Raw genomic sequence first — 13944 nt, 5'->3', positions numbered from 1 at the left:
GGTATAAGAGCCAAGTTGGAGCCTAGACATAGCTAACACATTTTTAAGAAAAAAATTGCAGTCCACTGTGAGTCCATGTCGCCTTGTTGGAGCCTAGACGTAGTGGGTGTTGAAGTGTATTTCCGACCTTTCATCAGCTGTTGTGGACTTCATTCCAACATTTTCTCACCGACAGATCCTTCGACTTATTTTTCTATTCAATTGTAGTTATCACAATCAATTATTGACTGCAATGTACTTCAACATATGAAAGATCTCAAGTTCTAAAAGTTAAAAAAAAAACAAGCACAAATTTGCTCCCATGATAGCTTAGTTTCATCAGTTCCAGACATCCAGACAAAGAATTTCATGCTTGTGTTGAGACTACATGTACCATACACTCATAGAAACTTTATAGTAACAGTTTTAACAATATTTCAATATCTAATGCACCTGTACCATACAATAACAAAAGGAAAAGAGGGTGGTGCATCATGCATTATCAACATCCGCTACATGTACTAGTCTTTTTATGGTTTTTAGAGACACTGATGTTTGAATTTGATATTACAATTTTGCAGGTGTGCACTATATGCACGATTTTTGGCATTTTCTAGAACAATGCTCTCTTTTTTTTTGCAAGCAGGGATAAGCACCCAGGTTGGTATCAAAGTCACATTTGCAGCTTTAGTCTCTCCAGTTTCCTCATTTCCTGAACGATTTATCCTAGTTCTAAGACAGAAATTGGGATAACTACATTCAACCAAAGGCACTAGAAAACCTAACCTGCAAAATGCATCTGTGCGGGCATGAATAACCTTTGTTGATAGTGCTAAATTTTCACCCGCATTCCTCAATGTGCTATAGAAAGTAAGCTCTGGTCCAATCGCCTGAAACAATCAGACAATACTGTTCAACCATACAATTAAGAAATCGCAATCATGTGTGAACAAAGCAGGTTACAAAATTACATGATGGGAGTGGCTTCATAGTACGTAAGCTGTACCCTGATGATAAAATCAGTCCGGCACTAGTTACCAGTAATCCCAGCTGATGCAATTTTGGAAAACCTTGCAGATTTAGGAATATTATTAATTTATTATTAAGCAGCATGCACCAACCAATTGACCCAAAAGCTTAATCTTATGAAGAAAAGGTCGGCAATAAACTCATAGTTCAACACTCCCCCTCATGTCTAGGCTCTCGGCGCCCGCAGGTCTAAGATGTGGAGAACATATCATGTGCTCTCCGGCTTTCATACGCTTCATTGATCCCCTTGCTTTATGTCCCTCAGATCCAGATCTAACGATTCACATATACTGTGCATCCCAATCTCCAGTGCATTTTGCAAAACGGTCCTCCTGGCTTTCAGTACATCTTCCCCAAATCATCTGCCACCATGTTCAAGCTCCCGCAATGGCATGTTCCAAGCTCCCAGATGGATCTAAGATGTGAGTCGCACAGCCTCTCTCTTTCTCCCCCTCTCCCTGTCCCTTTCTCTAAGGCAGGGAAGGAGCGTCCATATATGATTTGGTTTCATTTTTTTCAAAATCTATGCTTCTTCCGAAATTCAGCAATGCAATGCACTGCAGTGTTTCAAATGCCGTCCGTGCAGTTGGTTACTCGTAGAGGATGACTAACAGGAGAGAGGTGGGAATGGAGAGAGGAAGAGAGAGAGAGGGAGGGAGAGAGACCACATGGGGACTTTTTGGCATGTCTCATCCAGTTGGATGGGGGTTTCTGAAAATGTACAAGAGCATGTTAGGTTATTGCAATCATGTTCCTTCATTTCAAATCCGATGGCAAGAAATCGTGGGGAGCAAGGGAGCGCATGAAGGCCTGTGAGCACAGGATTTGTTCTCCTAAGATGTGGTATAGAGCGGGCTGCAATTTTTTTCATATCAGTCAGGAATTGAACTCAAGACAGTTGGTTCTGAACCATATTAAGCTGCATGCATCAACGAATCCACCCAAAAAGCTTAAGCTCATGATGAAAGGTGGGCAATAGACTCATACTTCAACAGTTATATTCAAATTTAAAATCAAAAGTTAGATATATTCCTAAACTGTTCGTTAATATGCTTAGTAGCTTAGGGGGAAATCAAAGAAAATAATGTGTGAGCGCTTCAATAAGCCACAGCTGGCCTACAGAAATGATTAGCAGACCACAGAAAACACGATAGCACAATGCAGTACAAGAGGAAAACTGTATGCTCACAGAGATATAAATTGGATGTTCAGTCAACTTAAACAAAAATAAAGCCAGGTAACTGGCGTGCTCGTGGTTTCAAATACAGGTTGCATTCTGGCGACTAAACATCTGGGAATCTAACTGAATTACCAGCAGGAAACATTCTGGAGCCAAGATCCAAGGATCTTGGTCAAGGGGGAAAATGTACATAGTTTTCAATCACCTTTTTGTCAACTTTTATAAATGGTTGCAAGAATGAATACACCTGATTCTAGCCTACAACACACCATACAAGAAAACTATGTCTCAATTATAGCTACAAGTACGAAGAAATACCTGTAGTTCCATTATGAATTCTGTTGAAATATCAGCACTTGAATTTTTAACAATGTCTTCTGTAATTTCCTCACTGGGTGTCGACAGGAGACCATCATTTTCTCTTACTAAGTAGACATGGTCATCCTCTGATGCTGAATACAAGCAATCATCACCAAGAGATATACAGGAGTCCAAATATTCACCATTCTGCAGCAAGATATTGCTTGTCAAGACCAAAAAAGTGATATATGTGTGGTAAGTAGAAAGTGAAAGCATAGAGCATTACCACTATAGTGACATTCCGAAATTGTAACCTTTTACACCTGAGCACATGAATGAAACTCTCAGAGCTAGGGCTTGAGAGAATTTTCCCATCTCTATCCAGCAAATATAACTTTCCACCTTTCCCGTCATATATAAAGTGATTAAATCTTTCATTATCAACAATCAAGGGCTTCTGAGGTGAAAGACTAAAAGTTGAATGCTCCTGGTAATAAATCTGATCAGTCAATACTACAGGAGAAATCATGTGCAGAAGGTCCTTGTCTTCGTCATTGGATAAAAGACTGTGAGAAGATGGCACAAAGAACTCGACTATTGCTAGTAAGAAGTCAAGTGCCACAAGAAACTTGGGCCGCTGAACACAGAGAGACACAGATGATGAAGATTTTCGGAAGATGGCATCAAGAATGAGCATCGAGGGGATTGGCTCAAGGCCTGGATCTTTTTGTATCCTTTGTTCACCTGAATCAAGTTCGTTTGGATTATCATACCCATCAACGGATGATGTGTCTCTAACTGTTGCTGATTTCCCAATAGCAAGCCTTAACTCATCTCTCGTTCCTTCACGATCGTCAAAAACTGAAAAACCTTTGAGAGTAGCATACAGAAAATTCTCCTCCCGTGTGTTTGAGTTATAGAGAAGCCATGCACCACTCGCCTGAGTACAGAAGATTATATGGGTGATGTAAACCTATCTCTAACAAAGAACTATAGCCCCTACATGACAGAAATCGCAAAGAAAAAAAAATGTACTTCTAACTAACGGTAGATCTCGGCAAAGAGAACACCGGCAGAATACTTCAATACATGCAAAAACAGCACACAAGTGTTTCCTTTCTTTCATGTTACTACAGATACCAATACCTACATTACTACCAAAACAAAACATTCTATCCAAATTTGGAGAGAATGTACCTGCAACCATTTACATAGCTGAGATGCAGCAACTCCAGATGAAGTAAAGAAAAATGACCAATACTTTCTTCAAGCCCACAAACCAACTTGAATCTTTCCAACCATACTGAATGCAGTTTGATATTTTCATTTTGTTGGGCTAGGAGTCCACCCGATTTCCATCTTGGAAAACTAGCTAGGATTCATTTTGCAAGTTCTGCTGTCTACTGGTGAGAAACTGGTCCCAAAATGCAATGTGCATCTCTTTTTTTCTTGACTTTGGACAAATGAACTAAAAGCTACTGATCCTTTTAGTGTAATATGATCATAGAAGAAGTTTTTGTTAGAATTTACATCTTTCTTTCAAACCTATAACAAAGTAACTTCGGTCTGTGAGTAAAAATACATTTATTGATACTGATTTCACTAGACTACTAAATGGCTCACCACAGTTTTAGTGATAATGTTACAGGTGGTACATTATTGTACAAATTGTGTTCAGGCAAGCTCTCAACATGATTATGAGAGAAACCCTTGCAAGCGGAAGGAAAAGCTGTGAAAAACAAATGGAGCAGTCAATGCAGTTCCAAAGCATACTTCTCTACAAAAATTGAGTACCTGCACACTAGCCAGAGGAGAATCTCTTGTCGATCCTGAATGGAGAGAAAGCTCAACCAGATTTATTGAGACGGAAAATTTATTAGCTATCCATGTTTCTATATCTTGAGACAAGTCTTGAGTACTTTCAGAAGAAGATGCTGATTCATGAGATGGAGTTGTGGAGGCTCCATATCGAGGATCATCCAGAGCAGGCAAAGTACGTAGTGTCTCAGAGAAGTTAGATAATGCACATTCAGATATAATTTCGTATTCTCGATTGGATAGTGCCGCTTTCAGAACTTCTACCTATGAGATATTGTAGGTAAAAAAATGAGTATTTCAGTGGTGCTAAAACAAAAAAAAATGAATCTAACCAGGGACCTTCAACTAAAAATGCATTCAGAAAAAATGTGCTACCTTAATTGCTGCCTCCACCACTGGCAACTGATGCCTCAGATCACGCAATGATCTACGAAGTTCAAAGGAGAGACCTTCCACATCTTGAATTATAGTTTCGCCACATGCCATATCCATACCAATAACTAAATTTATGTCCCTTACCTACAAAGTAAAGTGTGTAATCACACTATAAGAATGACTCTAAGCGCGGTAACAAGAAAAGACGCTATAATGCTGAATAAGATGTGCAAAAACGGTGTTGATTCACCTAGTGTTCTAAACAGAAAACCAAATTATAAAAGAAGTCCAACATGACAGATACTCTGTTCAGATTCCTGCAAGCCCTAAACAGAAAAATCGTAGTAAGATACAATCAGCCGTGGTTACTATAAGCTGCAGTCAGAAGCCTGTTACTACTTTTCAACAAGAAAAATGCAGAGGATGCCTGCGTGCCACCAAAGAAGATTAGAAGAGAGAACAGTTATAATGTGTTTATCAACTGTGATCATAATGGCACAAGATTTGTTCACACGAAATGGCACTAATATGTTGAGATTTAAGGGTCCCATGTCCTTCAACGTGCAGGGAATATTGTTTTCCAAAAATGCAATCTGGCCATCAACTTCGATCTTGTAATTAATAAACACCCAAACAGCACGATCATTACTAGATTACCACATGACACCTAAGGCACATGTTGGCGCAGTTTTGCCATTTGATGAAGTGGCCCAAGACAAAGCGTAGATGGAAACAGTTCCTGCTCCAAGATCTGAACGAGAGATCTTCTAATGATATGATGGAAGCCATTTCCCAATAGCTAGGCTAATCCCTGTTTATTCTTTATCAATAAATATTTCTAGTAGGGCCCTCCCCTGCTGTCCCTAATTAAAAAGAGAAAGCATGTTGACAAAGTGAACTTACTGTAACCGTCAAAATGTCAAGGTGAACAGCGCTCATCTCATTCTTGTCACCACCTATCCAATGGAATTCATTTTGGACTGTTATGTATAGAACATCGAGCTCCAAAAAACTGCAAACAAAAGTGATCATCTTTAAAATATGATACAAGTAGATGAATAGATCGTATTCATATCCACGAACGCATCCTTACTCCGTGCTATCAGTTTCACGGGGCATAACAATTATAGGCCTACTGAAAGAAACATCCAATTTGAGGGCAGGTGATCCTTCCATATCGGTTTTGCTAACCCACTTCTCAGAGTTGGTCACATCGTCTTTCAGCTTTACAACGCCATCAGAACTTTTAGGGACAAGGCCCATAAAATAACTGATAATCTGCACACACACACACACACACACACACACAGAGAGATTAAGAAATTTGCAGGATGAAGAAATTAGATGAGCTCTAAACACCATACCTCTTGAACAAAACGGTTGAGATAAACAATTCTAACTTCTGAAAGCTGCCCTACGAGACTATAGTCATAACCACAATAGTCTTCATCACCGACATTGTATGAACTAAAGTCAATCTGCACAACAATTTTGAAAATTGCTTATTCTTCTACGAGTCATAAAAAGAGCTTATTCTAGAAAAAGAACAATGTAAAGCATAGTCTGTTACAACCTACAACAGGCAAGCCAAATCAAATAACATGGAGTACCTCCACAAAAGAACGTCCTCCTGGATTTCGCATATCACAAACCCAAAAGTAAGGGTGGCTGCTACGGAGACTATCATCACTTATTTTAAGGTTTCCAAGTGCAGCCTTTATGCTGAATGACGATGTGAACACCTTGAGTAATGCAAAAGATAGTCAGACCCAGACATGCATAAGACAATTCAAACCAAAATCGATCACATAGAGACAGTGTCACATTACCTTTATATCAGTTGAGAGGTTATTTTGTGATAAAGTAGCAAGTCGGTCACCTTTTTCATTCATCAGTAATATCTGTGCCTCTGCCATGCTGGAGGTAAGATGAAAAACTATTCTGCTTTTACCTTTGGCCAGTAACCTTTTTATGGCTGGTTCCAGTTCCAGACCAGACTTAGATTCCTCAACTGTACCATCTTTTACAGAGTCCAGACACGTGTCCTTATCTTTATCAGTATCAGGCACATTTGCAAGGTTGATAGCATTCATAAATTCCATGATTGCAATAACAGTTGGCCGATGGCAAAAGAAGGTCAAAGTAGCAACGGTTACAACTACCTGGTAAAATGAAGAAAAAGGATGAAATATCACCCATGATCGACATGCTAGGAGCAATAGCTCCATCTATATAAAATCTCTAAGCATATTATGTAGTGAGATTTTTTGAGACATTTACCCTGTTATCCAAGTTGTTGTACTGAGGCGAATGCTTGTCATAAATCACTATCTGAGCTTTCACAAAACTATCGAAAGTACCACTACCTTCCAAAGTGATTCCGACAGTTTGAAGTTCACTGCCTGGTATCAAACCAGGAATTCGACTAAATGTCGGGGGTTGTAGGGAAGGAAGACTAGTAGGCAAGAGGTTCTGGGTACTGAAATAATCTGATATAGTCCTCTCTTGTAGCATAGGTGTTTCAAATTTTTTTTGAACGACTCCAGTAGGGGCTTCCCCTACTGAACGAGATGGTGTTTCAAATTCATCAAAATCATCTGATGCCTCAAAAAAACTTTCCTCACTCTCAGTTTTTTTCAATGGAGGTCCCATGCTGTTCTTTCGACCAGTAGAGTGGACTTCTTGTGTTTGCATGCTATTGATAAAAGACCTTGCCAAGAACCTTGGCTCTGGACTCCCTGGGTAGTAATACTGGTCTTCAATTTCTAGTGACCGCAAAATAGTTCCTATCAGTAAGTTGCCACCTTTCATTGAGAGTTCAACCTGTTTATTCCAAAAAAAAGGTATATCTAAATAAGAGTCACAAAGCAAGAACAAAAAATAGAAGAAAAGATTGATACCTGGCTACCAACTGCCTGAAATTCAAACAGGCTGCTCTCCTTAGCTAGCAGAATTTTTTTCAGTTTGTGGTTACTCTACAGATGTACAAGTTAAATCACAAGTATTAGATCAAGGTTACAAAGAAAATTGGATAAGAAAGACATACCTCATAGCCGCATGAAAAACAGATCTTTAGCTCATCAAGAATGCCAGCAACAAACAATTTCTCTGTGTCGACAACATCCGAAAAGCTGCCTTTGAAGGAGTGGGACTCTGATGGGAGAGCAACTTCAGGAAAGCTAGAAATTACAGCAGAACCCTACAAGCAGGCTAATAGTTATCTGGATACCAATAGAAGATATTATAATGAAACATAGAGGAAATGGAGAAAAGACCAAGGAGTACCGATGAACGGTATATAGCACCCTGCAAGCGGCTCTGCCATATCTTTCGTCCTTCGTCATTATCAAACAACAGAATCAAAGCACCAGTGTCTTCCAGAATCTGTAACCAAATAAAGTTTATTGAGATAATCAATTTGCAAGGGGGACTGAAGCAGAAGAACATTAGTGAAGTGATCTAAAAAAACATTTAATGAAGTGAATAATGAACTATGCTACTTGGCCGTTCCTTGGGATTAACTTGACCAGAATCATGCAGCGCCAGGATGTTATGCACACCATTTGTAAGTTCAGTAGGGACCTGATGAACTTGTTTCCCACGTAAACTGCAACTCAACACAAAAAGGCTAAACTTAAAACAAGCGTCCGGGCACACAACAAAAGTACAATGAATATAAACCATTTATATAGTCACATGACATTATGACAAACAGACAAATAGATTAAACTATCATGTCGTTATTAAAACATTGAAGGCATTATGCTATGTAAAGTATTGATGTCCGTGGTATTGAAAGCACAAATCACCATAAGACCTGGTAAGCAGCAAAAATTAGAGTAAAAAATATCACTAAAAGTAACAAGCTACCAAAAGTTGACATAATAAGCTCAAGTCTCTACAATATTTGCTGAAGTAATTGCTCGTGATAAAAATGCTGACAAGTATTTGAAGTTTTATGTACAGGAAGTTCAAGCAATTTAGTGAGGTAAAACACAATAAATTTAGGGCTATTGTTGAGTGGAATCCCAGAAAATATTAACTTACCAACATGCTCGTAGACACTATAAACTCCAAACTTGACAATAACTTAAAATCCAGAACTCTATACCGAAAGGTAATAACAGGAAAGTGCATAACCTGGTCCATTGCTTGTATGTTGTAGACGTTGGATTTTCAAATACATAGAGAAATGGCCCCACAAGCCGCAAGTATCTATGTTGCCAAGAAGCTTCCCGGTTTCCAACACCCTAATAACAGGTCAAGAGAAATATAGAAATAAGAACACCTAATTCCAAAATGATTTGACCATTAGTGAGTACATTACAAAAGAATGCAAACCTTCCATGTAAGAAGAGACGACCATCCCTCAAAGTCAGCCTGATCCCACAAATGTTCAAGATCCGAACTGCTATCCTCGCTAACACTATCTTGAAAAATCTTTAAAATTTCCATCAAACGATGATAGCGTGCTGGAGAGAAATGAAATCCTAGGGAAGGCACCCGTATCGCCATTCTTGTGGAAGGATACAGAGGACTTTCTAACTGGATCTGTGTAAAAAAAAAAAGCTACCCATGTCATGTTGATTACATTGATTTAACTTTTTTCCCTTTTCTATTTTTTATTATTTTGTGTGCAGTGGATTGGGGTAGTACTGTTTACCTGCTGAAGCTTTAAAGCAATTCCACACTTGTCAATAACTGGCAACAAGTTGATTTCATTAGATGTTTCATTCCAATGGTAATCACCATCCACCAGAAATGCAGATACATCACTAAGTACCAAATTGAAATTCAGATATATATCCTGCTTTTCTGAAGTATAGGAATCCCATATTTCCTGAAGTAACAATTGACATTAGTAGAATATAACACCAACTTAAGACATAAAATCTTACTTCCAAATAGCAGACATAACCTCTGTCCGAAGAACTAAATTTCCAAGGTCAAGCAAAAGCTTAGTCTCATGTACATCATCAGGCCGGAACTTGGTAGGAACAGTAATTTTAGGAGCAGCAATATCCATGTTCAGTGAAAACCTAACAGGGATTATGTTGTACATCAGCCAGCATCCAAGAAGGTATTGACAAAAGGAAAATATATAACAAATTCTTTAGTGTAACATTAGCATAGAAGCAAAAGAGTAGAGGAAAACAGTGACATAGACACCAAAAGTAATTGAAATATAGATCAATAGTCATGATAGACTACATCAGCATATATTTCATGGTACAGACAAAGTGACACTCGCATTTTGGAAATTTGTTTCTTGAGGCTGAAATGCTAGTAAGACATTTACTCCCCTTATTGCAGTTAAATGTCCTGCCATATGCTGAACTCCAAGTTTAAGTTCTAAATTGTGGTCGCTAAAAATTGTTTTGCCACATCAACTACTGGTAGGAAGCGAATGATGCAGAGGTTCCATGAAAGCTGGAGTTCGTGAGTGCGTGTTTTTTTCTGTTTGTTCGTCTTTTGGTTTGTTGTGGTTGTTTGTTTGTTTGTTTGTGTTGGGCTTGGAATCAGATTGTGCTTTCTTCTATAATACAATGACGCGCAGTTCTCCTACGTGTTAGAAAAAAAAAATGAAAGCTGAGGATTCTTGAAAAACCTGTGAAAAGGCTACTGAAATCTCATTTAACCCACAGTCCCTAAAAAAGTTTGCTTTTTTACATTATCGTTTTGCCCACTTCAAAATATTCAGTGTATGAAAATGGTGGGGGGAAATTGTACTAACCTGGACTGATCTTTAAGCACTCGAGTCATTTGCTGTTGAGCGGTACGTTTCACTTCATCTAATGTCATCTTCACAAAGCAGCACAGAATAATCAATCAATCATCTGATCACTCAAGACAGCCTTGCTTCAAATCAATTTTACTTGGAGATACCTGTACAGCAGCAGCAGTCTCTAGTGACAGGGTCTGGCTAATGGTAGGACTACTCTTGAAGAAGGAAACGATTTGATCAATCGAATCTTTTAAATACTGCCAGAACAGGAACTTTAATCATGAAAGAGTAGGACGAATATACGCACACTAAAGTATAACGACGATAGCTTACAGTTATATAACAAGGAGAAGCTTTAGCTGTCAAACTCCAGTCCAGTTGCTCATCAAAAGGTTTGTAGGAGAATATGCCAACAAAAGAATCAACAACACTTGCACTCTGTTAATTCATACAGGAAATGGTATCGTTTAAGTGACTATCATAATTTACTCTGAAAGTGTAAAAGGCAAATTGAAGAACCAGATGTGAAAACCTCAGCAAGCAGGCCATATGGAGATAAAAGCCTGTAGGAACCAAGCTTCAGATCAAATATTTTTGCCTCCGGATACATTTTCAAGTTACAGCAGAAATCTTGACAAGAGAGATCAACAAGGCACTCAGAATCATCAACGATAAGCTTTGATGCATTATGCTTCATACGAATTTCAAAATAAAACTGCATCAGTTTCATATCCTGCTGACCAGGTATATACTCATTATTTTCTTTGTATCCAATAATATGATTTAATCTTTCCCAATCTTCATCATTAAAACTCTTTGAATCTTCCTCATCCTTTGAAGAGCCAGTCCTGTATGGAAAAGACAAATTAGTTGCCACATATTTAACAATTCAGTAAATGCAAGGTTGTATAGGCCAGAAATCAACCATCCAAATGACCACCAGGACTGTTTCTTATTTTTTTGACCATACTGATACGTTTCTGCTGACTGTTCTACAAACTTGTGTGCCAGCATCCTGCACAAAAATAAGACAGAATAAATGTAATCAAATTAAAGGCAAGTACACTAAGCAACGGGAGAAATGATAGGGTATATGCAGACAAGATTTGTTTGAATTCCATATAAAATTTATCCAAACTGTTGCTTGGATATTTTTTCATTTGCCAAGTTATGGCAAGGGTCAAGGATGAAGTTGATTAACATAGCCGTCTGTTCATTGTACATTGGATAAGTGAAGAATCAAAAACATGCGCTGTTTAAGGGATCATATGATGCGATACATCTTGAACTCAACAAAAGAAAATTCAACTGCAAGGATGACCAATTCAAGAATCAGAGATTTTCAGCTACGGTTGCATGCAAGACAGAGCTAGCATATAACATATTTTTTTCATGAACTGGAAAGAATTGTGAGAAGAGCCAACAGTGCTGATTGGTATGCTTGGTGCCATGCTCTGGAACATGCACTTTTACACTAAACAAATGTGCATATCACTGTTGTTTCTCCGAAAGAAAGGTGTGAGAGAGCAGTGATAGGAATGTCAAAGATTGAACCAATAGCATGCATTCCCTTATCATTCCTGGGAAGAGGGTAGCTGAGAACTACGAGCTATCAGGAAGTGGATAAAAACGGTGAAATATGGTGAGCTTCTTTTGCAGATTAATCATCGGTTGCGGTGCACAACATTGTGAAGGCAAAACTTATGTCAACCTCCTTAAATTCTACATTACACTCTTTTAGGAAACTCTGGTACAGATCATTATGGAACATTGCTACCAGCTTTTCACTTAATATTTCCAGCCAAGACTTGCAAGCTAATCTCCATGGAAACACATTAGTACATTACCTCCACTGTAGAATAACCTCTATATCAAGTCCACGATCCAGCCTCTTAATCTCCTCATGGTCATCAACAGCCTGTCGGCTCATGTCAGATTTCAAAAGGGATGCATATAAAGAAACATATGTCTTCCGAAGTCTTGCATTTCTCAATAATTGCTCCCAAGATAGACTCCCACTGCATTCATAAGACATATCACCACAAATGAATTGACAAAATCACATTGATATAAAATACATCATGAAATGACGAGACATTAGATGCTATAAAAAAATCAAACAAAACATCAGTGATACTACTTGGGGCATGGATCCAGAGTAAAGTACATCACAAGCACAAGAAATAATGCCTCAAATCAATTGCCAGGAATATCAAGATGGTTGCTGCTTGATTCCCCTGTTACTGCTCAACTGCTTTCTTTTCCTTTCATAAACGTTGTAAATGTTGTAAATGTGTGGTACAGTATTACAAGGACAATTAATGAGCCCACCTAAATAAAACAAAAGCAAGACCTGAGTTGTCTCCAAGCATGATTAAAACAAGTGATGGGTTGTGTGCTGGATTTATTGTGAAGTAAAGCAAAACATAATAAACATTCCTTCAGAATATAGGCGGTTACCCTGAGCTATACAGGAGGATAATGTAACCAGAAACTAATAAAATGAACACCGAATCATGTTAATAAATAAAGCATAGAATCCATATGTCAAGTGGAAGTCAGAGAAGAATGTGCAGCATATACATACCTTGCTTTCTTCATTTCCTGAGTCACCACCTTGTATGCATACTTCCACCAAGCTCGTGGATCCGATTTTACCGGTAAAGATGGTCGGAGATGAGCATATTTCAGCCGTTGATTAAAAGAAGAGAAATTATCAGCCATCTTCAAGATGTCCCTGTAGCCATCCTGGTTTGAGGAAAAATGTATTATTGTTAATAGCGCTTTGGATAAAATATAAAGAGGAAAAACAAGAGTACAAACCTTTGACAGTGACAGAGTAACATCATCCAAATCAACAGCAGCATTTTGCAATGCCTGTCCTGTTTTCTTTGCTTCAGTAAGTTGTATTTTTGTATATTTTGCTTTGCCAGATATAGGTTGTAAAATGTAAGTGTGCTTTTTTGAAGCAGATCTGGAACCATCCTGCTCCCTAAACTCAAAAACCTGAAATGTATTTTATAAACCAACAAAAATTTGTCAAGTGGAAATAAGACTACTGGCTGTAAGCAATGGAAATAAGACTTCCCACCAAAACCTCATAATACAACAGCATCTACCCGTTGTTCCACCATGTGGCCCAAGATATTCTTATTTGCAAATGAACACAACTGAATATACCTGACTCCATTCTGATGGAAGTAAATCTTCCCAGGGCTTATCCATACTCCAAGGACTGCTATCAGAGTCGAAATACAACGCCAGACTCTCAAGTTCAACAGACTGCAAAACCATTTGCTAGTAAGCTACCAAAGGCAAGTATGTTAAGTTATGCAAGACAAGTCAAACTGAAACAATCTGCGAGAAGATATGCCAAATGTTCCTAATCAAAAGAATGTATTCACTGTCGATGTCAACACAATTCACAGCTGAATGCAGAAAGCTTTGCATCAAAGAAATCTACCACCAAATTAGAAAGTAACAAATGAACCATAGTTGTTTTTTACTCTGGAACCTAATATTCTGTTATCTGAAAACT

At 38.3% G+C, this 13944-nt stretch overlaps 1 protein-coding gene across 1 annotated transcript in view; it reads right to left on the bottom strand.

The window, feature by feature from the left end:
- The window catches only part of LOC133903301 (uncharacterized), a 33909-nt gene that overhangs the window by 15914 nt on the left and 4051 nt on the right, over positions 1–13944 (bottom strand). The window contains exons 7-34 of the mRNA XM_062344607.1: positions 13587–13688; positions 13230–13412; positions 12994–13154; positions 12254–12424; positions 11332–11421; positions 10939–11254; positions 10740–10844; positions 10568–10663; positions 10416–10483; positions 9600–9720; positions 9345–9521; positions 9023–9232; positions 8822–8931; positions 8174–8288; positions 7967–8065; positions 7728–7880; positions 7582–7656; positions 6962–7504; positions 6511–6843; positions 6292–6423; positions 6046–6159; positions 5775–5959; positions 5585–5693; positions 4682–4825; positions 4283–4570; positions 2775–3428; positions 2507–2695; positions 766–869 (exon numbers count right to left, since the gene is read on the bottom strand). Coding sequence (XP_062200591.1) covers positions 766–869; positions 2507–2695; positions 2775–3428; positions 4283–4570; positions 4682–4825; positions 5585–5693; positions 5775–5959; positions 6046–6159; positions 6292–6423; positions 6511–6843; positions 6962–7504; positions 7582–7656; positions 7728–7880; positions 7967–8065; positions 8174–8288; positions 8822–8931; positions 9023–9232; positions 9345–9521; positions 9600–9720; positions 10416–10483; positions 10568–10663; positions 10740–10844; positions 10939–11254; positions 11332–11421; positions 12254–12424; positions 12994–13154; positions 13230–13412; positions 13587–13688 — 5147 coding nt within the window. The remainder of the gene's footprint in view (positions 1–765; positions 870–2506; positions 2696–2774; positions 3429–4282; positions 4571–4681; positions 4826–5584; positions 5694–5774; positions 5960–6045; positions 6160–6291; positions 6424–6510; positions 6844–6961; positions 7505–7581; positions 7657–7727; positions 7881–7966; positions 8066–8173; positions 8289–8821; positions 8932–9022; positions 9233–9344; positions 9522–9599; positions 9721–10415; positions 10484–10567; positions 10664–10739; positions 10845–10938; positions 11255–11331; positions 11422–12253; positions 12425–12993; positions 13155–13229; positions 13413–13586; positions 13689–13944) is intronic.

This window comes from Phragmites australis, chromosome 21, assembly GCF_958298935.1.
Source record: "Phragmites australis chromosome 21, lpPhrAust1.1, whole genome shotgun sequence".
In the NCBI taxonomy this organism is placed as follows: Eukaryota; Viridiplantae; Streptophyta; class Magnoliopsida; order Poales; family Poaceae; genus Phragmites; species Phragmites australis.
This window is presented reverse-complemented; position numbering and strand designations above follow the sequence as displayed.